Source organism: Netta rufina (genome assembly GCF_964035555.1).
Source record: "Netta rufina genome assembly, chromosome: 17".
Taxonomy (NCBI): domain Eukaryota; kingdom Metazoa; phylum Chordata; class Aves; order Anseriformes; family Anatidae; genus Netta; species Netta rufina.
In genome coordinates, this window is record NC_140141.1 from 15,896,262 (window position 1) to 15,921,557 (window position 25,296).

A 25,296-nucleotide genomic window follows, 5' to 3' on the forward strand; every position below is an offset into this window, starting at 1 on the left:
TAACCTGACTTGCAAAATAGTCCATCTGACTGCATCCACTTTCACATCTTTCTACATGAGCTTTACATGGCCCCAGAGAAGGTGTATGTCTCTCTGATAAAGGCTAGCTTTATATGGTAGGATTATTTTCATTTCACCAGCTTTCAAGTGAAAGACTAAAAGAAGAGAAGTACAGAGAATCACAAATTCTTCTGATTTTGTCAAAACTCTGGTTCTGCTGGCAGAGATGTGACTGATAGAAGAAACTAACACATATAACTTCAATTCTTTCAGAAGCATTGTCCTTGGCTTTTGAAACATAGTAGGATGAGCCTGCCATGATAAAACCCCTGAAAGGTGGTTAGCATTTCCCATGCAATTGAACGGTCATTATATTGAAAGCAGAAATTAAATTATAACATACTATGTAAAACCACTGTTTCCATCTTTGTCGCTGTGGACAATTTATTCCTCTGCTATGCTTTCTCCATATTTCATTAAAAACTTCTCTGAAATTTCATTTTTTCTTGTTGAGATGTTACTGGAACCTCTGAAACAAGCTTCTGGTTGCCTTCATGTCTTGGGAAGAAAAGAAAAATAAAGTAAAAATAAAATATATATTTTTAAATGCTAAAGATGACTGTTAAAGCAGTTACTGAAACATTTTTGCTTAGATGAAGGTGAGAGTAATACTAGATTAGGTGGAATAGTAACATGAACCAATTTTTAAAGTATCAGTTCAGTGTAATTTCTGTGCAAGGAATAATGTCTCTCCCATGTTATATACTGCTGAAGATTCAAAATATTTAAATTACCAGAAGTAATGACTGAAGGAGATGTAGCATCTCTTCTGTTTGAGCAACATGCGATGAAATTAGAGAATAGTGGTGGTTTGCTGATGATTGACTTGATGTTCTAATCCTTGCCTTGCCTAATTAAGATTTATCTGTTCAAAATTTGTTACAGTTATACAGAGGACTGCATTATCTGTTGCTATCCAACCATACACCCCACTGAGTGCTATGGACTTTATTAAATATTCTCAGAATGTTCAGAAACTATAAACTTTTGGTAGCCAATTACTTACAGATTCCAAAATATATAAGAGCTTAGGCCTGATTTATTTATTTATTTTTAATTTATATACAATGAGTTTAGGATAGCAATTCTGTAAGCTGCTCCCAAATGTGAGAATTCTATACAGCTGTAATAGTAGTACTTTATGCCAGTCAGCTATATACATGGGAATCTAGTACATGTAAGATACGGCAAATTTAGGAGGTGTCCTTTGTCTGTGCATTTCTATTTGTATGCAAAAAACATCAGCTTCTGCAGTTATCTACTTTGTGTTGAGTAGCCTTTTTGTTTGTTTTTGTACAAAGAAGGAAGAAAAAACATTTTTGGTCTGAGTGTTCTCTGAAGCACTGAAAACAATGCTTACGTGATTTAACAGGACAGGGGAAAATTTAGGAGTGACTCTGACCCTCTGATACACACAGTTAATTGATCACTAAGCACAGAATCGATGGACTGTATTTTCAGTGACAGACATAGCTATAATAGTGTGTTCTGTTTCAAGGGTCTCTGCAGTGATGAACCTGCTGGAAAGCCACAAAGCAAAACATTTTTTAAAGTGTTAATGCTGGCTAACAATGAATTATATACAGAATATATGAAATCATAACAATCTTTTAAAACATAGGACTAAAACATCGAAGTATTTACTAGCCACACAACATTTTGTAGAGATTAATTTTATGAAGTAATAGTTTATATAGTGAGTGTATTTCTGTTTGGTAGGAATGTTCCAAGAATGGGTAGCAAACTGATACATTCTTTAAATTCTATTCACCTCTTTGGCACAAGAGATACAAGCATTCTCAAGGCAAATTTATGCATGCCTAAAAGAGGGAATATGTTCAAGGATGTGTGGTAAGTTACAGCATCATGCAATGCATTCCTTAAATAATAAATGCAATTTACCAGTTGGTATTATCAGCACACCTCTGAAACAGAACACTTTTCATTAGATAGCCTTACTATTCAAGTAGATTATTTTGACCAAAAATACTGTTCGGTCTCAATCAATCAATCAATCAATCATGTTTGATTGCCTTATTAATAAACTTCCAACTTTCCTTCATAGTCTGCCAGCAGGACACAAGGACTATCGAGACTTGATGTTTTCAATAAAAGATAGTAGTAGGAAAATGTCCTGTCTGATTTCTTTGTCATTGAGTAAACAGATTAAAAGGTCACAGCACTTCCTATTTCTTTAGCAGGTTAGTTTTTGTTTTAAGTTCAGTTGAGTTCTTACCTCTCCTTTCTACACAGAAAAGTTAGACGTGCCAGGACTGCAAGACCGACAATTCCAAATACACAACCAAGAAGAATTACTTGTTTGATATCTGAAAAAAGACAGCAACCACAACAAAAGAGGAAGATATTACTTGTCTTCATATCAATTTGCTTCAGTGTAAATGTGTGTGACATTTTTTAAAAATTGTATACATAGCATTGATATTTTACTGTTCATCGTGTTCAAGAAACAAGCCAATAGAGTGAGCAATGGAACTCACATAATTCCTACATTTGACAGTTAGGGCAGGTGGCTGTGACAGCTGTTCTAACACAAAGAAGGAATAGTTAGTGGCTAATATACAGCTGACATGAACTGCCAAACCCAACAACTAACAGTTTTTCAATCCTTTTACCAATTTGATTGCTTTAAAAATTGCCCCTATTTTGACATTGAAATTTTGAAACTGCACCTGTTGTTTAATGCTCTATGCAGAAGAGAGCAGAAGAGAAACAATGCTTCTTGAATGTTGTATCCTTTAAGGGAAATGCCACATCTGAAAAACTGCAAGTCCTGGTGTGAAGAAATCTTGTCCAAGGCTCAATGGGAGAAGGTCAAAGAGAAGTATAGTCCCATGTCTCTGAGACACTAGAGTGTCCTAAGGTCAAAGGAGATTCAAGGCTCTGCCCTATTTGTGTGCCTATTAGCAGCATTATAAGCATATGTAAGGGAGCGTGCATTCTATTTAGAAATAGGTGAGAAGTGGTGCACGAGTTTTTCCTTTTTGCCAGCACTTTCATAGCTTTGTCATGCCTGCTGGAAAAACTGCCCAAACTGCTTAGCATACAGTGATGGCAAAATAATAAAACTTACTTTTCTGCAACACTAGAATAAATAATTTAACTTACATGTATAAATTGGTTTATACTGAAGTTTAAGGAAGGACCTAGGATACACAAACTATTTCACAGGCCTCAGACCTTCATTTACAAACTTCTCTTACAAGGCCCCAAAATTTCTGTCTGGCTTACATACACCTTACTGACAGGTACCCTATCTTTGTCAAGTGATGAAAACCCACAGTTGGCCTTGTTTGTTTGGCTCAGTGGTAAACTGTCTTTATAGTGAAATCTTTGTATTCAGTTGTTAATCTCAGGTTCTTTTTCTTGATTATAGAGTGTTTTGCAGCCAGTCTCCTGGAAATGACAGACAGATAATTCCATAATCAGAAAACCTAATGTTCTTCTGCACCCTCATCTGAAAAAAAAAAAAAAAAAAAAAAAAAAAAGTGCAGAAAATTAATGAGATTTTTGTCATCTTTCCCAAAAGAAGTGCATTTGCACAGAGCCTGGAAAATGAAAGCCAAAAATATGGAGTGCAAAAATGAAAGAGGAAAACAGATTGCATTTACCACCAAATATCACAAGCAAAATATACATGTATGCATATTGCTAAGATTTTACATTTTTTTTTTAACCTGCATTTTACTAGAGTCTCCCTTCTGCTTTTGCTGGATGGTTTTGTTTTCTCCCTCTATGTGATATTCTATGAAGAGAGGTCGCTGAGGTACTTGCAAGCCTTGCAGCGGAATTGTAATTAAAAGCATAGCAGAAATAATTATTAGCAGAGGGTTTCCATGGAAACTTTAATTCAGGGAAGCAAAACTCAAACGTAACAATATGCAGGCCTAAAAGCATATTTTTTTTTTGTAATACAGAAATGGATTTTGCAAAGTAACTGATGTTCAGTTTGTTCAGTTTTCTTTCTTTTTTTTTTTTTTTTTCTGCCTATCCAGTTTTCAGAGTTCTCAAGCCTTCCTTCAATGTAATTTTTCTAGCTTTTGAAAAATAAATGCATGTAGCTAAAAGTCCCTAGGATTTGTAGTAGAGAGACTGAATTTGATGTGCCACAAAACTACAGCAAGTGTAATAAGCACAGAACTGAAAAGAAGTACCCCCTGAAAATAATAGAGGCCTGTGTCCTGTGTTCTTGACCAGCTTGAAGGAAGTTATTATTTTAAAAAAGACTGTTTTAACAGTTCATGTTGCAAGTAAAAATCTGACCACTAGTCATAGTGGCTAGGTCAGTGGTCACCCATTCAGGCGCCCAGAAATTTGGAAGCACTGACCGTTAATTTTACCAGAATTTTCTTGGCATTAATAAAGGCCTTCTGTCAAAGAGCTTAATAAAATGGGTGTTGGCAAAACAGCAGCATGTTGCTATGTAAAGGGGAAAACAATAAGGAAAGTTAGCATAAGTAATAATTGTTTGTAACACCATGAAAATATTTTTTGTTAATTATGCTGAATCCAGAATCAGCACAAGGAAAACTGGCACTGAATTTCAGCTGTCTTAGACTGGAGGCTGAAATGTATTTAGCAGAAAGAAAGTACTAGATATCCATGCTATAAAAATACAAGAGGTTTAGATATAAGTGAGGAATTTTGGACTGTTTTACCCGCATTCTCTGACTTGGACCTGTCAAAAAATAATCTTCTCATACAGATACTGATATCCAGTAGCATATATTCTGATACAAATGGAGGAACCAGGCTAGATACGAATGCCATTATTGGGGCACAGCAGTTAGAAAAACTGAGTGAAGAACTGTATAAGAAAAACTGAGTGAAGAACTGTATATGAAATGTTATATTGTCTTGATTATGGTATCCTGCTGCTATGGGCAGTATTGCCATACTCCAGTTTCCTGATTCTGACAAAAATTATCATTTTTGGCTCACTCTACAAATGAACTACAACCCCAAATATCAAATAGTAAGGAATGCTATTTTTACAATTGGATAAAAATAATTTTACACCTTGTTGTTGTATGCCTTCTCTAAGGAACCCATGTGCTGGAAAACATTCAGTTTTTTATCTGCCAGTGGCATATCTCCCTCATTCTGAATGCTGTTAATTTCTGTGTATCTTTCAGCTCTTTTGCTCTGATCTCTCAAGGCTGGCTTTTTGTCCCTTTTATTCTAGTGTAAATGTTATCATCCAGTTTGCTTATTGAGACTGACTGGCTCCTAACCAGTATGTATGCAGTTGATGGCAGCAATGTAAAAATGTTCTTAGCTTTCAGCTTGGCAAAATATTCTGCCACTGACTCTGTTTAAGATCTGACTTTACTTTGTAAAGATTTCATTCTCCTTAGTCTTTTGACAAATGATCTATTATTACTGTGAACTATGAAGCATGCTAAATTATCTGCTAAATTTCTCACATATTTTCAACAGTTAACTAAAGTACTCTGTATACTCTGGTCTATCATATTAAACATAAATGTTTTGAAATACTTCTAGTTTCACTCTTTACAAAATAGCTTCAATACTGAGATAGGCTTTTGTGAATAGAATCAGTTGTGTACTGATTACTATCACTAGCTGGTCCCCCCCCCAAAAAAAAAATCCAAAAATGTTCACTCATCTATTTAAAATTTAGTAACACTGTATATTTTACAGTTGTTCTGTGCAAATGTTCAATGATTATTTTGTATGCTAAAGTTCTCAGTCTGTTGCTCAAACTCATTTGTGGATCATCTCACTAATAACACTAAATATGAGACATTGTGTCGGAAATAAGCAACTGGTACAGGCCTTCAAAAGCAGAATAAAAGTTTCTGCCGGCCAAGAATTCACTGCTGATGTATTGTGCACTTTCCAGATTTTTGGAAGGTGATCGGAACGGAGAATCCATTGATAGGATTTATCTGATGAGTACTTTCAGGAATAATTAACTCAGCATTACAAGTGTTTCAACATGCTCTATGGCCTTGCATCACAGTGGTGCTTTGAAACACTGCCATCTTGAGGATGTTTGGAGTATACATGGTGCAGGAACAGATCAAAGCTGAAACTTAGGAAATATTAGTCAATTTTCTGAAAATTATAGAGACAGACGAACTGGTACTAAGTCTAAAAATTCCAGGCTAATTGATAATCTAATAATACTGACACAAGAGGGGTAATGAATTTTTGTTTATAATAAATATTATACTACATGATTCACAATAATTTTACTGTTATAGAATAACACATTTTGCATTGAGATAGCATAGTCCTTTGGAACCAGAAAGAGTGGAAGCTTTCAACATGTGTTGAAGGGGAAGCCTAGGGAGAGACAAGGATTCTATGTCTGCTCTCTGCCCTCTGTTATCACAGGCTGTTCATTAACGAATTTCACAGAACGAGGTTGGAAGGGGTCTCTGGAGGTTATCTTGCCCAGTCCCTTCACTCAAGCAGGATCACCTAGAGCCATTTGCCCAGTGCTATACATAGACAGCTTCTGGATGTCTCCAACAACAGAGACTCTACAGGTTTTATGGGCAACCTCTGCCAGAGCTCTGTCACCATGACAGCAAAAAAATTGTTTCCTGATGCCAGAAGGCACCTCCTTTGTTTCAATTTGTTCCCATTGCTTCTTGTCCTGGCACTGGGCACCAATTAAAAGACCTTTGGGCCATTCTCTTTGCACCTTCCCTTCATGTATTTATAAACATTGATGAGATTCCCCCCTTGAGCCTTCTCTTGTCCAGGTAGAGGAATTCCACCTCTCTCAGCTTCTCCACAGAGGAGAGATACTCCAGTTCTTTCATCATCTTTGTGGCGCTTCACTGGACTCTCTCCAGTACATCCATGTCTCTTGTACTGGGGAACCCAGAACTGTCCCCAGCACTCCAGGCATGGCCTCACCACTGCTGAGTAGAGGGGAACAATCAACTATCTCAAACCATCTGGCAATACTTTGCCTAATGCAGCCCAGGATACCATTAGCCTTCTTTGCTGCAAGGACACACTGCTGGCTCATACTCAGCTTGCATCCACCAAGATCCCCAGGTCCTGTTCTGCAAAGTTTCTCTTAAAGGCTCATTTTATAATGTGTGAAATTGTAACCCACCACTCAGATGGCTTAGACTGGATATACATTTGCCCCAGTTGCAAAGAAAGTTAAAATTAAATTAGCAATGGCAGAACCAAGGATGACAATAAATGCTTGGGAGCTGTACCATCATTTGTTCTTGAAAAGCAGTTCAAATTATGTTGATACTAGACGATTTCAATAATCTCTGTAATTTTGAAATTACATATTTTCAAAACTACTAAAAAACACATTTACAGAAGAAAAATACATTAAAATAATGCTATAAATAAGGAGTCATTTTATAGTCTATGTATTTCTATGTTATGGAATAATTTTAGCTAAGTGATTATACATTCCCATTTTCTAAGACTGAGTTTGTAAATTATTTTAGACTGGCCACTTGAGGAACAGTTCCTTTAGGCCAAAACTGGAGAAACAGAAGCATATAGCCCCAAGTCCTGAGAATGAGTAGATTAAAAATAATAATAATAAAAAAGCAAAACTGTTATTTAGATTTAAATATTAGTCTTTTTAGAAGCTACGGAATCTCATGTCCAATGTCTTCCCAAATAAAAGAAGTTGCTTTTGTCAAGGGCCAACATTGTATACTGAGATCGCCTGGTTAATGAAAATGATTTCTGATGAAAACGTAACATTTAAAAGGAAGCAGACCTGTTCTCAGGATACAATTAGGTATGTCTCCAGACCAGGCTCCTGTCACTTGACAGATTATTTCTTTTGATCCAGTGAGTTCATAGCCCTGATTGCAGATGAAATGGATGGTTGAGCCCAGCAGGTAGTTTGTTCCATTTTTTCTTCCGTTGGTTGGATGATCCAGCCAGCCACAAGAAATCACTAGGAAAAAAAAAAATCTGATTCAAGTATTCAGTGTTTGCACTAGCAAATCTCAATTACAATTATTCAAATGGCATTTGAGTGGCAACCCAAAGGAAGACAAAGATTTCTAGGCTAAAAAAATAGTTTCAGATTTATTTATTTTTAATTCCAAGGTGAAGTCACAGAAAATGAAGAGTTCTTCTACACAGTGGTTCAGTAGTGAAAGAAATGGAAAAAAATGTATTTCATGTTTGTCTAAGTAACCTACATGTTAAAATTCTTCTGGTACAAGGATGTTTACACCTGATAAATGTGTTCATAGATGCATGAACCTACAGTTGGGCAAAGCCTCGTCATGTAGTCTTAACTATTTAGATGCCTTGCAGAAAGGAATAGTTCGTTTAATGCTGTCTCACCTGGCTCTAGATTTTCTACCAACTGCTTGTGATTCTGATGAGATAATCTTGTGAAATTTCCCACTTGAAGACTTCTTGTTGTCAGGACATCAAATCTGCAGAATGGGTCAGAGTCACAGACCGAGACCATCCCTTCCACCAAGGGATCAGCAGGGTCTTCATAAGGAAAGAACACTGGCAGAAAAGAAGTATTGTGCTTTTCTCCATAAAAGAAATTGTTCAATAAGAACTCTGTGTCATAAGTAAAGAGAGAAGTTCCATTTTCAACAGCCCCTTGGGAAACAGAAAGCAAGAGAGATTCATAGGTAACATTGCTTACAGACCTACACCACCTCCTGCTACTTACTAACCTAGGTGTTTATTTACTTAAATGTATCTACAACTGGAACAGATCCTTGAAGTCATATCTAGTACCTATTCCTGACAGTTCAAGATTATTTTCCTTTTTACATGCAGTATCTTAATCTCATACTAAAGTTAGTCTTTGATCAATTTGTTAAAACTGGATCTAAATAAATGTTTAGCTACAACTTTATGTAATGACGAATTCAGATGTCTGCTGGAAAACTGATGATAAAAAGTACCTCAGACAGAGCTAGCTAGACCAAATGTTACAAGTAACACAAATCCTGATCCTGTCTATCCCTAAATGTATTGTTGCCGCCATGGCACTGTTTTATATTTTCATTCAGAGGAACTGGAAAATTCCTGAAGTAAGAGCAGTGAAACTTTTGAGTATGATCTCAATGATGGCATACAGCTACACTGTGCTTGACACAGAGAGCAAATGGTAGCCAGAGGGTATTTTGTACCTTGTTTCTTCTGATCCGTCTTCTAACCTGACATCAGGAGGAACACAGACCAATCTAGTGCTGCAGGCTAGATATAGCAGCTGAATCACTTTCATTGAATGAAAGCAAATATTCTTTCACACCCCTTGCCTTTTTAAAGAAAATTGTTAGGGCAATTGTTAATTTTTATTTTAATACTTGATTTTTAAAACTGTCAGATACTTAATGGAAACATTAGTAATATTCTGGAAAAAGGTAGCTGACCCTGACTATTGTTGGATTTTTGTAACACTTCAGTCTCAGGATGTCATGTTCCACTGACCATTGTAGATGGAATTCTGAAAGTGTAAGTGGTGAAATATGAGCTCTCACTGTTGATGGAACAAAGTGCAGAAATTTTCATCATGGTTCTGTCTTCATCCATTTTGGCTCAATATGTTACCCACTTGGGTAAGGAAGAGCATACTTCTCTCACTCACTTCTCTCTCTTTCTCCCCCCCGCCCCCCTCCCCCCCCCCGAATAGGTTGCTTAGCACAGACAATTTTCTGATCTGTAAATCAGAAATGGCTTTCAATTTATAAAAACAAATGTAATAATAGACCAGAGAAATCACTTACAATTAGCTCCAAATTCAAACAACTGCTGAGGACTTGCATGAACTGATATGGTTGTTTTATTCTTAAAGGTATACTCATCTTCTGTATTACCATTCATCACTCCAAAGAGACCCTGTGTGTGATTCATAAACTTATCTGGAAGCAAAACTGTCAGGGTCAAGAATCCTCCACTCCCCTTTATCTCTACTCCAGACCCAGAAGAGAACATCACTGTAATCTTCTGATCAGATGTAGAATGGAGAAAGAGACCTAAAACAATGAGAGGAAGAGGACAAAACAACTAATCTAAAGTGAACAGGTTGATGTGTCATCAGTTTTAAACACTTTTTATAAAGCATTTCCCTCCTTCCTCTCTGGGCTACATTCTGAGAAGCATTTAAAAGGAGGCCACACCTCCATACCATCTGTTTTCGGAAGACAAGAGGAATTCAGCCCTAAAAATTTGCCGAGGCAGGAGCAACACATACACCTACAAATGTGTTAAGATGGCTACTACAGAGCAGTAGCAAAAAAAGGCCCACGTTTGATATAAGTTGCATGTTCTTCTGACAGTGTCCCAGAGCAGAAACTTTAGGGTATGAGACAATTACATCACAGAGTTGCTGTGAGCTGGAAACACTGCTCTCATTGGTCACAGGTTTCCTCTGCTTCTTGATCATCTTGTCAAAACTTCCCTATTACAGCTCTTTATCCAAGTTCCATCACTGTCCCATTTTTTTCCTTCCCTCTGCTCTTCATTATGTTTTCCATCCATTTGGGGAATAATATGTGATAGCCACATAAAAATTCCTCTGCTGAGCAGAAGGTTCACTGTTAAATTTTTTATAAAGTGTAATCAAATGATCACACCCCTGGAGGAAAAAAATAATAAAAAGAAATGCAACTTTTCATAGTCTTTTCAGGCAGAAGAATAGAGGGGTAACATCTGACCAACCCAGAGAGCTCCTGATATGTGATTGTGAAATTCATCTATATTTTAGTATACATTGGTTGTATTTCACTATCATTCATTTTGATTGGTACGTTTCTTTGCATTAAATACATAGGCTCAAAGCAGAATGAGTAAAGAGTTTTTAATTCTATTCATCCTCCATGGAATGAGGAGGAAAACAATTGCTCCACAAACCACTGAAAGATGACATGGAAGAAGTGGGCATTGAAGCCATCTGTTAAATATCTCAGTATCATCGCCAGGATTGTATGCATTCCCTTCATACACTACACATCCCAGAAAGTTCAGGAAGGCACCATGTGTTGGTAAAGGCTGTCATTTATGTTATTTGTTCATTCTGAGAGAAAAGAACATGCCAGTCCAGACTACTGAGAAATCTGACGACTCTGCCCCTTCCCAGTCAGTGTTTAAGTTCCAGCAGTTGGTGTCACTGCTAGAAATGCTGATGAGAAGCAGGAAGGTCTCGGGATCTGATGTTTTTGCTGCTACATCTCTCCATGGGAACTTAGCCACATTATGCTTCTCTGTAGCATGCTTGATCTATGGCTTTTAGGAAGGAGTATTGTAGCCCATAATTCTGGCATTTATATTCCTGTCCAGAGCCTAGCTGTAATCAGTCTCAAAGGCAAGAGGGATCCATGCACTGAGTTAGTATAAAAATAGGGCCAGCAAGGCAGATTGGATGGAAATCACATTCTTCCCTATGCTCTCCATTTTGTTCACCAAGGCCCATGCAAATTGTGCATTACCACTGATTCTGCCTCAATCTGGCAGCAACTAAACTGAAGAAAGGCAGATGATAATAATAAAATAAGATTTAGTTATCTGGGATATCGCTTGCCCTTTGTTTTATTTCACACTTTATTTTTGGAGTGACCTGCATTCTGTTTCTCAAAAGTACACTGAAAATAGAATCAAAATACATGCATTTAGAGATGTTTTTAATTATACAGGGATTTCACAGGAATAAAATAGGTTTCAAAGCTGATATTTGTAACTGACCTTTCAGGTCCATCCAACTTTGCTCAGAGAAGTTGACCACCTTTTGGTTCAACAGGACCTCCAGATTCAAATCCTCTGAGTAGCGTACTTCAATCACATCAGAGTTGTTCTCCTGCATGGCCACTGCAGACAGGCCTGTCACCTGAGCTTCCGTTCCTTCCAAACAAAAAAAAAAAACAATCCCTCAAGATACCTCACATCATATAAAATAAATATAGAATGTTTACAGATACAGACAATAAAACAATAAGAAAACAAACAGACATTTCCTAAAAGTAATTAAATATGATTATTTATATTTCAGGAAATTGCTAAACATATAAATCATATTGCACTGAAGCCCACAGTATAAGTCTCCTGCTAACGTAGTATACTGAAAGCAGAATGTTTACTGCTAAAAAAGGGTCTGGCGATTCTAAATTCTTAATCCCAATGGTGGTGGCAGAGATACGTAAGAAGACCAATTGATCTCCTTCTGTACCATTAGATCCAGGAACAGCATAAATGAAAGTATCTGATATGAAGCTTTTCAGATTGTCCTGAGAAGCAGGACAGCATTCTCCCATTCCATGCCCTATTTTTCCCTACTTTCAAAATGCAGGTAAAAGACCATCTCCTTCTTACAGGCTCCTTTGCAATCTACCCATTCAAGTGACAAAGGTACCTCCAGACAGTTTCGTCTGCCCTAGGTTTTGTTTTACAAATAAGCCAAAAGAACAGGACAAGCAGGCCCTTTGAAAACAACAAAAACAAAACAGAATGACACCCTTAATCAACTTCTCATCAGACATTCTGAACTTTTCTGTGAGTTTGGGGTATCTAAAAAGACTTTCTGAAAAGCTCAGAGAAGTGTTTATTTTTCTGTATTGTTATATACTTCTAAAGTACTTTTGCACTTGCATACCCCAAAATTTATTTTAATTTCCTTGCATGCATATGGGTTGGGCCAAAAAGAGATGACTGCTCCAACTGATGAAGATGACTGCTTCATTTGCATGTCAGTATTTCTCAGAGGCCTCCTTTCCTTCAGATCACACCAGAATTACCATGTCCATGCCTAAGCACCTCTCTTTAACGTGTCATATTATACTACATAAAATAGATCCTAATAGTAAGTAGCTTCTGCAACTCATCAGTAACCATTCTCCAACAAATTATTTCTTACTTAGTTCTGGAATTATTTACATTATCTCACAGGTAATTATTTTCAGCTTGCTCTTATTGACTTGCCTAAGATATATCAGCATCTCGTAATCATTACAGAAGAATCTTGAAGAAATTCTTCAAATTTCTTGAAGAAATGCTTAAATTTGTTCTCAATTAGTACTCTGCATTACTGACTTCAGTTTGAAATCTGTGATTGATCCAGGATTCATCTTCTTATTTACAGCAGGAGATATGCTTTTGGAAGATTTTAATGTTTGACTTATAATCATCTCTCTTTTAACTACTGATTTCCTGTGTTTTTACTTTCTGTCCTGAGTCAATAAATACAGAGTTAAACTGATAATACTGGCCCTACTCTGAATGCCTATGAGGAAATGCTGTGTTTCACAACTACATTTTAAAATACATATTTAAACATGGTGCAACTAATGCATTATTTTGTCAGTTATTTTACAATGAAATGTCCATATTTATACAATAATGCAGCAGAATGCCAGAACACACAAATGTACATTGACAAAAAAAAAGTTGTTTCCACTCATAAGAACATCAGTGTAAGGTGTTAATCTGTCTGGGAATGGAGAAAGAACACTGTTACAGCCCAGAAAGACAGGAGTCATAGTTTGGGAAATGTTTAGAGGAAAAAGAAGACTAGGAAAGCCTGGAGGAATGCTGTAAAGAGAAAATCAAACAACCTCAGAAGCTATTATTTGTCATCACTGCTTTCCCTCTTACCAACTTACCATTGGGAAAGTGTGCCTGCTGGGTCCTTCCTTGCACCCTTAGGGATGTGAGATCAGACTCTACCAATGTGTATTCCCCTTGTCCTTTAAAAGTGAAGTTCAGACCATCAAATGTGAAGAAGTGGGGATCCCCAAAGGCAGATGCTGTTTTTTAAAAGCAAAAAGAGACATAAGAACAAGCAAAGACTGCAATCTATTACTCCTTTTCTTAGGCTCACATGAGGGGATAAAAAAAAAAAAAAGAGCCATTGCGGTGATCCAGGTATTTAAACAAAGGAATAAACACAAGCCTGATCCATGTAAATGTGACTCGAGCAGTGCTGTAACATACCTTGAACAGCACTGTAGGAACAGCAGTTGTCATTCCAGTTACTCGTCTTCATCAGCCAACACTTAGAACTGCAGTTTAAAATACTTTCATGTGGAACAATGTTTACCTGGTGTACCCCCTACCACAATCCTCACTCTCAAGTTAGAAACCTAATTCCCACATAATGTAGAGGAGGACTTACACACAAATGCAGGACTATTCCAGATGCAGCTCACCAGGGAAGGAAGCTTTCATATGTAGCTGAGAGTGACAATAGGAGAAATGGAATGGGTCTCATCTGGCCAGAACAGAGAGAAATGACTGTGATCCTCAGCCCCAAAGCCTCTACAGCATTCAGCAGATATCCTTGGTTTTGCCTACCACAATAGTAAAGAGGTTGGAAGGTCCCTATCACCCAGAGCAAAAAATGATAAAGTTGTTCCTTCCTGTCTGAGGTATGAATCTCTGTGTAAGGACACCCATATGACAGGTAGGTCCTTAACTGCTTGGTTGGTGAGTATTTTGTTATCAGTGCTTCTATCAGTCTGGACCCTGAGTCCCTGACTGAGCTACCTCATAGGCAGGTGTACCTGTCTCCATCTCCAACGCTGCCATGCCTGTGCCTGGCCATGAACCCTGTTGATCTGGAGCCAGACTGCAGAGTGACTTTCTGGCTTGTCCTCAGATATGTCTTATTACTATAGACTTGCCCAACAATCTCTGGACTGGGTATTGGACCCTCTAGCAGAGATTTCTCAGCTTAACTTTGGACCTGTCCTGACACCACAAGCTTCTTTGGAGATCTGTATTCTCAGCTGATGTCTGCTGCCTTCCTTGTGTCCACCCTGCTCACCTTGCATGGGTACAGCTGGACTGGACCCCAGGCTGGCAAGGACCCTGCCCTGCCAGCTTTGTTATCACGCTTGGGTCACAGCTCCATATTCCTTAAGGACAAGCCGTCCTTTGTTGCTTCCAGACAGGAAAATTTCATGGGGAACTATCAGAAGAGACTTTCACTATCCGCTATTGCTAGTCTTGGGAGAAATTCATGTTTTATCACGTCATGTCTTAGCTACTTCCTTCAGTGCCCTCTGCAATTTTCTCCTCTTTGCTTGAAGCAGACCACAGAGTCCTTGCTCTTTCCTTCTTTAAGAGGACACAATCCTACCAGATACCACAGCACACCAGCAACATAGAAGAAAGCAAGACATGTGGCAGCAATATAGCCATGGCAAGACTCAAAGAATACTTCCTAAAAGCAATGGGGAGGAAAAATAGACACACTAATAAATGCTAGACTTTTCCATGTTTGATATGAGTAGCATTTTTCAGCATTACAGTTTTTTCTAGCTACTGCTAAGCTGTCATTAACCATCCCTAACTTATTTTTGAGGAAGAGCCCGCTGATGATAGGAAGCCATAGACATTGACTACAAAACCTCAGCTATTTAAGTTCCAGGGGTTAACGAGATACTCAAGCTGAACATTTTGCAGGACAGCTAAAAAACACAGATTTTGCCACTGACAGATCATTTGAAACCTTCCATGGAAATTTTCTACAGGATATTGTGCCCTCCGCATTCTTAACTGATACAACACACATACACAAACATTCTAAAAGACAAAACTGTATAAAAAATCTATAATCCATAATGGAATTCTAAAGGTCTTACCAGCTCGAGGCGGGTGATATGTCCTGCAGTCACTGGAGGGACGGTTTTTCATATAGAAATGACAATTATCAGACCACAGACAGCAATAGTAGAAGCTGATGACATCATAAAGCCAATGGGAAAAGCCAGGTATCCGGGGAGGCTTCATGAAAGGTGGTGAACCCCAGTCATGGCCTCGATCAGGTGTGCTGCCACCTGTGGAGTCTTGTGTGAGGATTTGGGCCCCTGTGGAGTCATAGCAACACTGCTGGCCTGCTGCATACACAGGACTGGTTGAGAAATTGAGAGAGAAAAAAGTCATCATTCAGCTCTGCAAAGTCTATTTGTGCATACAGTTTACCTATTGTCTTTTTATGGATGTGGCTAAATGTTTTTGTTACTAAGCTCTATGTGACATCCAGAAATGATACGTCAGTAATTTTTCTTTTTTCCTTCCCAGCTCTTATAAAATAGACCAGATCAGGGATTATGAGGGCGGGAATTTTAACCAAGGCAGAAAGTTCTGTAGGAACTTTCAGCCACACAAGCACAGTACTGTTTACAATTGTTCTGATAGAACAAGTGCAAAGAATAACTTGTTGAACTAATGTAGACCCATATAAAAAAGGCTTAATTAAGTCTAATTAAATTTTTTGGCAGCAGTGCTTGTTTAGGTATCCTGATATCCAGCACAGTGTAATTAATTGCTTAGTAAATCTAAGGCCATAACTTAATCTCAGCAATGAAGACTAATAAGGGGGAAACAGTGATTGTTATGAACCTGAGAGCTGAGAGTCCAAACACCTCTATGACTTCTGTGACACTGCTATCTCTGAGACAGAATAAATCATTTTAAAAAAATGCAATTTCAATTTTTTTTCTTTACCTGGCTTGAATGGCTCTTACACAATGCACAGCACCAGGGTGATAAGTACACACGCTCCCTTTTTCAATGTCACAGCCATAATCTGTCTGAAAAAGAACAATGTTCTGCTTAATGGAGCTTTCATTTTGTCCTTTCTATTTTTAGGTCCTCTCCCAACCCTTTATTTCTCAGTTATATGTAAAGGCTAAACAAACTGGTTGCAGCTGTGTGCTGAGTATCACAGAATTATACGAAAAACAGTGAATTTAGTACTGAAGTGATTGGATCAACATGTTAGTCTAACTTCAGCATTTTGCAGTCTATTACAACAGACCTTGAAAAACAGATGGAGCCAAATGGAGGACCCAACTATAATTCTGACAAACACAGAATATGCCACAGTGATTATCTTATGTTTTACGCTTTTAGACAGTGGCAGTGCAGTGTATCTATTCTTTTTTTTTTCGTGTGCTTTTTTGTGTATGATCTAAAATACATATCATGTTTGGAGTTTAATAACCAGGAAATTATAGCAACTAAAAATACCTAACATATGTATTTTAATATGCATAAGCACACTGCCATCATTGGTATTGTATACAGGTGAGAAAGTTACCCTATTTGGTCTTCAGCACAGTACTGTAGGTCTGAAAGCATAAATTAAACGGCAACTGATTTCTTGGCTTTTATCAGTCCTTTGTTAACAGTCAAATTGAGAAGGAGGAAGGAAGGAGACAGGAAATAATGGTTTATAGCCGTGGACTTTAGCTCCAAAATGTAAGATGGAAAGATTTACAGCAAGTTATGATATACTAAGTAGAAACATAGCTGCTTCTTCCAGAATGGGATATATTACCTACAGACACAGACTGCCATCTTGTAGGACCTTGAAGAAGTCATCTGTGCTCCCAGCTCTACCTGGTTCACTGTCCTCTCTGAGCGTTTTCCATCTACCACTGGAAGCATTGTCTTAATACCATTTAAAGGTGTTTTTTGTTGACTATCCAACAGGGATTTTTGTTATTTAGACTGCCTGAATAAACTGTATCTGCCTCTGCTATTTGTCATGCTACTTGTGCAAATTTAAGTATAATTTAATTTCCTTGTAATGACACTTAGAGAGGGAACAGAGCTATGGGGAAGAGTATGTCAGTCCCTAAACTTCTACTTGGAACTATAATAGGCCAGAGTGATGGATTAATAACTTACATGGAACCTTCCAGTGTCAGCTCTTGCCTGTGACAAGGTGCAAGGACAATCTATAATTTCTTCCAAAAAATTTGGAAGCTTCTCCTCTTTCCTGTCCCATTCTACACATTTTGCAGTTGCCCATGTAATTGGGTCATTTCTGAAGTCTTCCCCAAGGTGCCAAGCCAATGCATGCGCCGAGCTCCAGACTGATGGAATGTTGCTGTAGAAAAAAAGAGCCAAAAAAATAGATTTGATAGATGAACAAGCACTGTTTTGTCAGCCATGCTGTCTTAATGACTAACTAGAATTATGTATAATCGTACAACTTGTAAGGGGTTTTTGTTTTGTTTTGATTTTCTTTGTGAAGGTCACTGTTTTCTTTTTCCTGCAAAAATTTACAGTAAATCAAAATTTTCCTCATTTAAAGTGTGACATGACAGCATGCAGCAAGTATGTTATAATCAGAAATACATTTTAGCATTTGTGATTCTGGCTTACATGAAACTTTTTTAGATACAGATAGTCTCTTCATGCCTTTTCACATCATATTTCCTTTTGGCCAGAACAAAGAAAATCTGGATTCTCTATCACAACCTAATTCTGTTCCTCAGAACTAACAGGCCCAATAGCAACAAATAGGGAAAGAAACATTCAGAATCCTCGAAATGTTCCAAGGCTACTCTGCTATCCACTCATGAAACTATACATGAAAAGAATAGTTTCCAAAATCGTAATAATAAACTCTCTAGAAAAAGTAACCCTTGTGTAGTTAGCAGCTTCTAAATGGCGAAGTAATTTCTGATGTATTAGTAATATGGTCTAACACCGAAACCCATGAACTTCATGCATTTACAGGGGCCACACTATCTATATCAAGAACCGTAGACACGTGGAAGAATTATGAAGGAGCATCTGCCCAAGCTCAGGATATGTATGAAGCACTTGCAGAGATCTATCACCAAATATCATATGGAAATAGTTAATGAAATAAAAGGAAGTGGACTTAACATTTGTAGGAATGCAAAGGTTTATATACAAAAAAATATATATAAATAAATGTAGAGAAGAACCTGTGGCTGCTGTGGGAAAATTTTTTTAATAATAAAAAATCTGCAATTAAGGCCTCCTTTACAGTTGTAACAAAAATCAGCATGTCCTAGTTCACTGAGTGTATTGGTTTTGGCCAGGAGACCATTTTCTTCATAGTTGCCTGAACAGTGCCGTGTTTTAGACTTGTGACAAAACAGTGTTGGTAAAACACTGATGTTTTAGCTATAGCTGAGCAGTGCTTGCACGACATCAAGGCCTTATCTTTCTTGTTCTTCCCCTAGAGGAGTAGGATAGGGGTTAGCAAGAGGCTTGGAAGGAACATGGCCAGGACAGCTTAACCCAACTGACCAGAGATTCTGTGTTACAGAATGTCATGCTCTGCAATAAAACTTGGGGTGTGGAGGTGGAGGGGGTTGGAGGCAGGGGAGGATGAAGGGCTGTCACAAAGCAGGAGTTGCTGGGAGACTGACTGGGCATTGCTCTTGTGAGCTTGTGAGGTTGATTGCCTTTGCGTTAATTTTTATTTTTCCATCTTTAATAATTAAACTGTCTCTGTCTCAACCCAAGTTTTTCTCACTTATGCCTGTTTGATTCTCTCCTCATCCTTCTAGGAGGGAAGAAGTGAGTGACTGGGGGATTATGCGTGAGCTGGATTCAACCCACCACACTGAAAACAAGAAAAGTACATTAAACTAGGTAATCAAGCAGCAATCTCAGAGGACTAAAATGTGTACGTGAAATCAGTGTGGTACAAAAGAATGGGAAAATGGTTTGTAAAGTTCTACCTAGCATCAGTGACAAGTAATGAATAAGTCCAACATGCAGTCTAAGTCTTTGCTAGCAGATTTGTGGAGATAATTTAATTTGACTGTATTTGAAGGAGTGATCATGAGGTCATTAAAAAATATAACAACAATCAGTAGAATATAGGAAGCTAATAGTTCAAGTAGTGCATAGAAAGCAAATAATTTCTGTTAGCAAAAATAAATATGAAATAAACTGGCATTAAATAAAATCAAAACTGACCAAAGCTAAATAAAATAAATAGAATTGCAACAAGGCAACAATAAGCCTCACATAAATTACTCCTATTAGAAAGAAGAAGATAAAGAAAACATACCTAAAATGAGCAATGAACTTTGGTATCTCCTATGAGATATCTTCAATAGTATGTTGGTTATTAATTTTTATGTTTTGATGATTAATGTATGTAATTGCATAATCATATGTTTATCTTCAGATGAGGTCTATGCCTAAAAAGTAAGCGGCATAATCTTTGAAGAGGATACACTATTTTTTTTTTTTTTTCTCATGAGAAACAGAGCCGGAATCCTGGTTTTAAAAGCCAAAGGAGGCTGCAGTTTAATTATCAAAAGCAATAAGGTACCTATGGTAAATGAATGCTATGATGTACTTGCCTCTGCCCATCAGAATAGGTGCTGGGTGTAATTCTCAAAATTCCAAAGTCCCAAGTACTGTAATTTCCTTTAGCAGGTACAGGAATGAAAGAAAATGTCCCACTATTAGGGGTTTCTCTTGCCAAAGTATAAAGATATTCCCACTTGGCAAACCAGTTTTCCGAGTAACTGTCACCTGCCACATAAAGGAAAAAAGTATTTTTGGATGCCGTAAAAGAATAGTTAGCTACATGATTGAAATTAGATGCTTTCACCCATATGTAAATTAAGAGAAAAGCTGTCATTACTGGCATGAGTTATCTATACTTGCAGATCTCTTCTTGAATCTTCAAAGAAAGTGACAGCATGATGCACAGAGCTCTGCACAGAAGCTGACAACTGACAACTGCTTGTGCACAGATACGAAAAGTATCACTTTACCTGTTTCTTGGTAACCCCAGACTTCTATGTTGATATGGGTTGCTGTAAGTGCCTGGTGTGTCCAGGTGAGAGTTAAGTTTCCATCAATGTTGGAGGTGCCATAGTATTGCCATTTTGTCTCATTTACCAATGTGCATTTTTCTTCATCTGGAACTTTGCTGTGATGTACTGGTTTACAGAACACACACACGAAAAGTCAAAATTAATGACAAGAAAAAGGACAAAATTAATGAAATTTTTGTTCCACATAGCAATGAAAAGGTGCCACTGTAGTATCTCAGATTTAGCAGCATTTATTCTGTGCATGTTTTCTAACATGATGAATGACACAAAAAGAGTAAATTGAAGGTGAGAGAATACAACCCCTACTAACGTGTGACATAGTCCTCAGATTACAACATGAGGGTGTAATTCTTTTCTAACAGAAATACCTACTAAAAGGAAACTGTTTTGGTCAGCCTCACTTTTGTGCAGGACCTTTTCTGACTTAATGCTGCTGATGCTGAATAGCAGCAGAACTCACTCACTGTAAAGTTCATCTCTCAAAATAGGAATCACCATGACAGGAGCAAGAATGACTTTTCTGATGTCAAACATTAATGAAGAAGAGAAGTGATCAAAAGGGAAAGGCTCATGTAATCTTGCATTTGTGGAGCAAGAATATAGATAGAAGAGTGTTATCATAGATTTTAGTAACCTGATAACCAAGTTCCAGAGTACGGAAATGTCTGCCCATCATCTGTAGAAACTTCAAAGGGGATGAAACCAGTTTCATACAGCAGTGGGGAGATACAGTGGGCTTTTCCATCCTTATCAACAAAGCCACTGGTTTCAATTTTCTTCTTGAACCTGTTGATATTTAAAACATTTCTCAGAGCCCCTGCTGAGAAAAGAATTCTGAATGTCTCAGTTATGTTTCGTTATGCAACCTTGTGTCATGTGCTGATCATTCCAAGTCCCGTGGCTATTTTGCTTGTAGCAGTGAATATAAACTGGAAAAGCTCATGTGTACTTTGTGCTTATTACAGCAGTGGGGATTCTGCTGTGCACTGCACAAATACAGAGCAAACTGCTAGCCTTAGATTTACTATTTAATTATGGGTGGGACATGATAAATTAGTAACAAACAACAAAGGGATAGCAGGAAGATAAAGGCGATGTTATAAGATTAACAGGATTACAGGGTTGTATTTTACAGAACAAATACCCAAGTTAAAGGTTTTCCTGACGAAGAACTAAAAACCTTTTCAAGTGCTGCTATGCAGATTGGAAGAACTAAAATCTGACTCAGAACATTCTGTGGGAAGAATGCCAGGACATTAGGGCTGGTAAAATTCAGTGTGCCACACATGTGGCATGTGTGATGTGTACCTAAGGCTTACATGCTTAGGATCAAGGGTTTGTCTTACAGGAAAAAGATAAAGTGCCCTGTATACATTCTGTTCTTGTTGCTTGAGTCTTGTTAGGGTTTAATAAATTAATATTTCTGTTTCTCAAAACGGAATGTTAAAAAAATACTAGCATCAAAGAGCTCTGAAAGGAAGTCTTTTTAAAAAAGTCACTGTTGTGATATGTTCAGAGAAGGACTAACAGAGTAGTGATTGTATCTCACAATAATCTGACCTACAGGAAATGATCCTGTGTAGAAATACAGACAACATGTATCTTTGAGGGTGACCGGTAAAAGAACCTTTGCATGTTTCATAATTTTGACAACTCTAGAAGGTAAGTTTTTCACTCTTGCATAGACAAGTCTTGTTTTGTGGTAATTACCTATTGTCAAAAAGTGAGATTAGAAAGGGTAACCTCCCTTTGGTAGAGGAATATAAAATCATGGCCCACCTGCACGTTATCACAGAGGTATTAAAAGCTGTATTTTCAACCAAAATGTCTTTGCCTCCCATCAGAGATCCTGAGTATGGAGAAATCTGAAGACAAAATTCATTATAATCAGGACAGCAAATCCCCAAGGACTGGCACGTCACCTGGCAAGAACAGGTACCAAGAAGCTCTCCACATTGTTGTGAGCAAGAGTCTTGAGCACCTTATTAAAGAACAAGACAAGGAAGAAAAACAAACAAACAAACAAATAAACAACACCACCAACAACAAAAAAACATAGGAATGTCATTGAGCTCCTCTAGATGTTCTCTGAAACAACATCTAAACATCTAAAGAACTACTGTAAATGAAACAGTCTGTTTATGTCAGATGAACATTATTTTAGAATGTATTTAGATGATGGCAGTAATCACCTGTGCATTATGTGATTACCTTTCATTTTGATTAGATACACCTATAATACACTTAAATACATTTATTTACCTCCCAGACCATACATAATTCACCAACCCCATGGATATTTTTATAACTAGTAGAAAGATAAATCTCCAGAGCAGCCTCCCAGATACTGTCATTAATCATAGTTATTTCTATAAACAGTTCCTGAGCAAACCAGAAAGGGGTCCTATTGTTGTCAACCCTACACAGGGATCAACGAGAACAGAAGGCTAGTGCTCTTGGATGAATGAAAAGCTAACATTAGAGACAAAGTGTGTTCCAACATGAAATTATGAAAAGCTTCTGAAATGTCATCCTTTTGTGCATTTTAAATGAGTCTAACCTTAACAATGTAGATGTTAAAATGACTAGGTAGGCGGACAGATGACTATGCCCTCAAATGAGGTCTATGTGAACAGACCACAAGTAGCTACTGGACATGACATGAAAAACTGATGAACACAAGAAATAAAGCAATGAGAAGTTGACAGAAGTTACATTAACATTGTCAGAAACAGATTTCAGAGACTGTCCAGCAGGAGTTGAGCAAGGTGGACAAACTGCACAGATAATTGGGAGCATTGTGGACCTTTCAAGAGTGGAATCTTGCAAAATCCAGACTGCTTGGATTACTATATCAGTAATACAGGCTGAGATGACCTAGGTAATCTAGGACTGTGTTAGTCTGTGTGGTTGTCTGTGTTAATGTGATGAATGTAGTATGTGTATCTGCCTCTTTGGAAAAGGGGAGTTATCCTGGGTAGTGGTTGGACCAACAAACAGGTCACACCTGATGGAGCTGAAGTGCTGTTGCTTCCATTTTCAGAGAGGACAGTTTCTGTCAAAAGGAGGAGAAAAGGCCAAATATTTTTTGTTTGTGTTTGAGGGGGTGAAGGCAGGGGAACGTCAGGGAAGGCTGTTTGTCAGTAAAGGGGAGAAAGCAAGAAAATTAAAAGGCAATAAAACCTTCCCCCAACTTCCCCTCCTCCCCATCTCCCTCTCTGCCAGCCTGTCTCCTTCATGCTAGCATAATATGTGAGTATAGGTCAGAGAACAGGAATAGTAGTCAGAAATAAAGGTCTTTCTTCTTTCTCTACTAGAACACCTACCTGTCATAGAAGTAGAAATGTTTGTTCAACAAAGGGAACCAGAAATTTCACATATATCTTTAAAAATAGTTAGTGTTCTCCAGATAGTCTGTTTACTTACAAAAACGATCCACTATCCTACTGGAAGTAACAGAGGAAGGGGAAAATTACATGGTACTGATAAGTGCGAGCTTGTGTGCCCTTGCTTTAGTTTGTACAAATGGTATCAGTAATTTATAACTGAGTATATATCTGAAGTTCGGAAGTCAAAAAAGTTTGTAGTTTAAAGCAGAAAAAAATTTGAAAGCCACTCACCTGTATTCCAAAGGGCACTGAGGGAGAAGAGAATGAAGAAAGAAACACCTACACCAACAAATTTCATATTTTGTCCAGATGATTCAGGACGGATGTTTGTGATAGCCTTTGTGCCCGTCAGGGAAAAGCCTTTTATAGAAACACGTGTCCAGAAATGATAAAGAGTCTCACTGTTCAAAGGTTTGTCGTAAATTACTGAAGCAGAACAAACTGAAGAAAATGCTCCATTTCAGAGGTCATCTCTCATTCAGGAAATGATGAATGGAGTGCAGGAGGTAATCAAATGAACTCCTACATGTTATTTTAATAGTAACTTTTTTTTTTTTTTTTTTTTTTTTTTTAAGTGAAAGGAAATGCATTTTTTTACAAGCACTTATGCTCCAAAGTTCGGGACCATGGAGTCTGTGACATGAGGTGTTATGTTTTAATTTTACTAAAGAAACTGAAAATGGCTATCAGTAAGAAAAACCATAAAGAATAGATGCTGACAGTACAGTTTTGCTCAGGAGATAACGAGACATTGAGAAAGCATGTTTACTGCACAATATTTGTTGGCATGAGAGTCATCAAAGATAAAAACACATTCAAAAGCTGCTCTAATTGCAAATAGTGGCAATAGTTAGCGCAATGAAATGGACTACAGAAGCCTTATGACAGAAACACAAAGATATTCTGGCTCCAAAGTAGGGCAGTGCTGATGTAGTGGACATTACTGTGTAATTGTATGCTACAATAGCAAAACAGAAACTTTGTGATGGAGAGAGGTTAGTTGGTTGTTTTTTTGAATCTTCACACTACTTGAAACCTTGGGAACAGTTAGGTTTAGGGTTAGGGATTTGGGTTAATAGGGGTTAGGGTTAGGCCTAATATTAGGGGGGAAGGACAAACCTTAATATTAAGGGGAAAGGCAAAAAAAATGATGGTGGGGGACCCAAAAATTGTGGGGGAACCCCTGAAATTGGGTGGAATCCCCAAAATTGGAGGGTAACCCCAAAACTGGGGGGACGAAGCCTCAAATTAGGGGAAGGAACCCCCAAATT

General features: G+C 37.7%; 1 protein-coding gene across 1 annotated transcript; it reads right to left on the bottom strand.

Annotated features, from left to right (window-relative positions):
- Positions 1 to 319: 319 nt before the first annotated feature.
- On the bottom strand, positions 320 to 24,323 carry SUSD2 (sushi domain containing 2; the record flags this gene model as incomplete). Its single annotated transcript, XM_084296985.1, has 15 exons — positions 320 to 558; positions 2,297 to 2,387; positions 7,814 to 7,996; positions 8,395 to 8,667; positions 9,804 to 10,052; positions 11,758 to 11,913; positions 13,668 to 13,811; positions 15,651 to 15,919; positions 16,516 to 16,601; positions 17,704 to 17,905; positions 20,154 to 20,328; positions 20,574 to 20,741; positions 21,271 to 21,422; positions 22,416 to 22,617; positions 24,257 to 24,323. 15 exons carry the CDS (start codon positions 24,321 to 24,323, stop codon positions 477 to 479), a joined length of 2,499 nt encoding a protein of 832 aa, XP_084153111.1. The 3' UTR covers positions 320 to 476.
- Between the last annotated feature and the right edge of the window lie 973 nt (positions 24,324 to 25,296).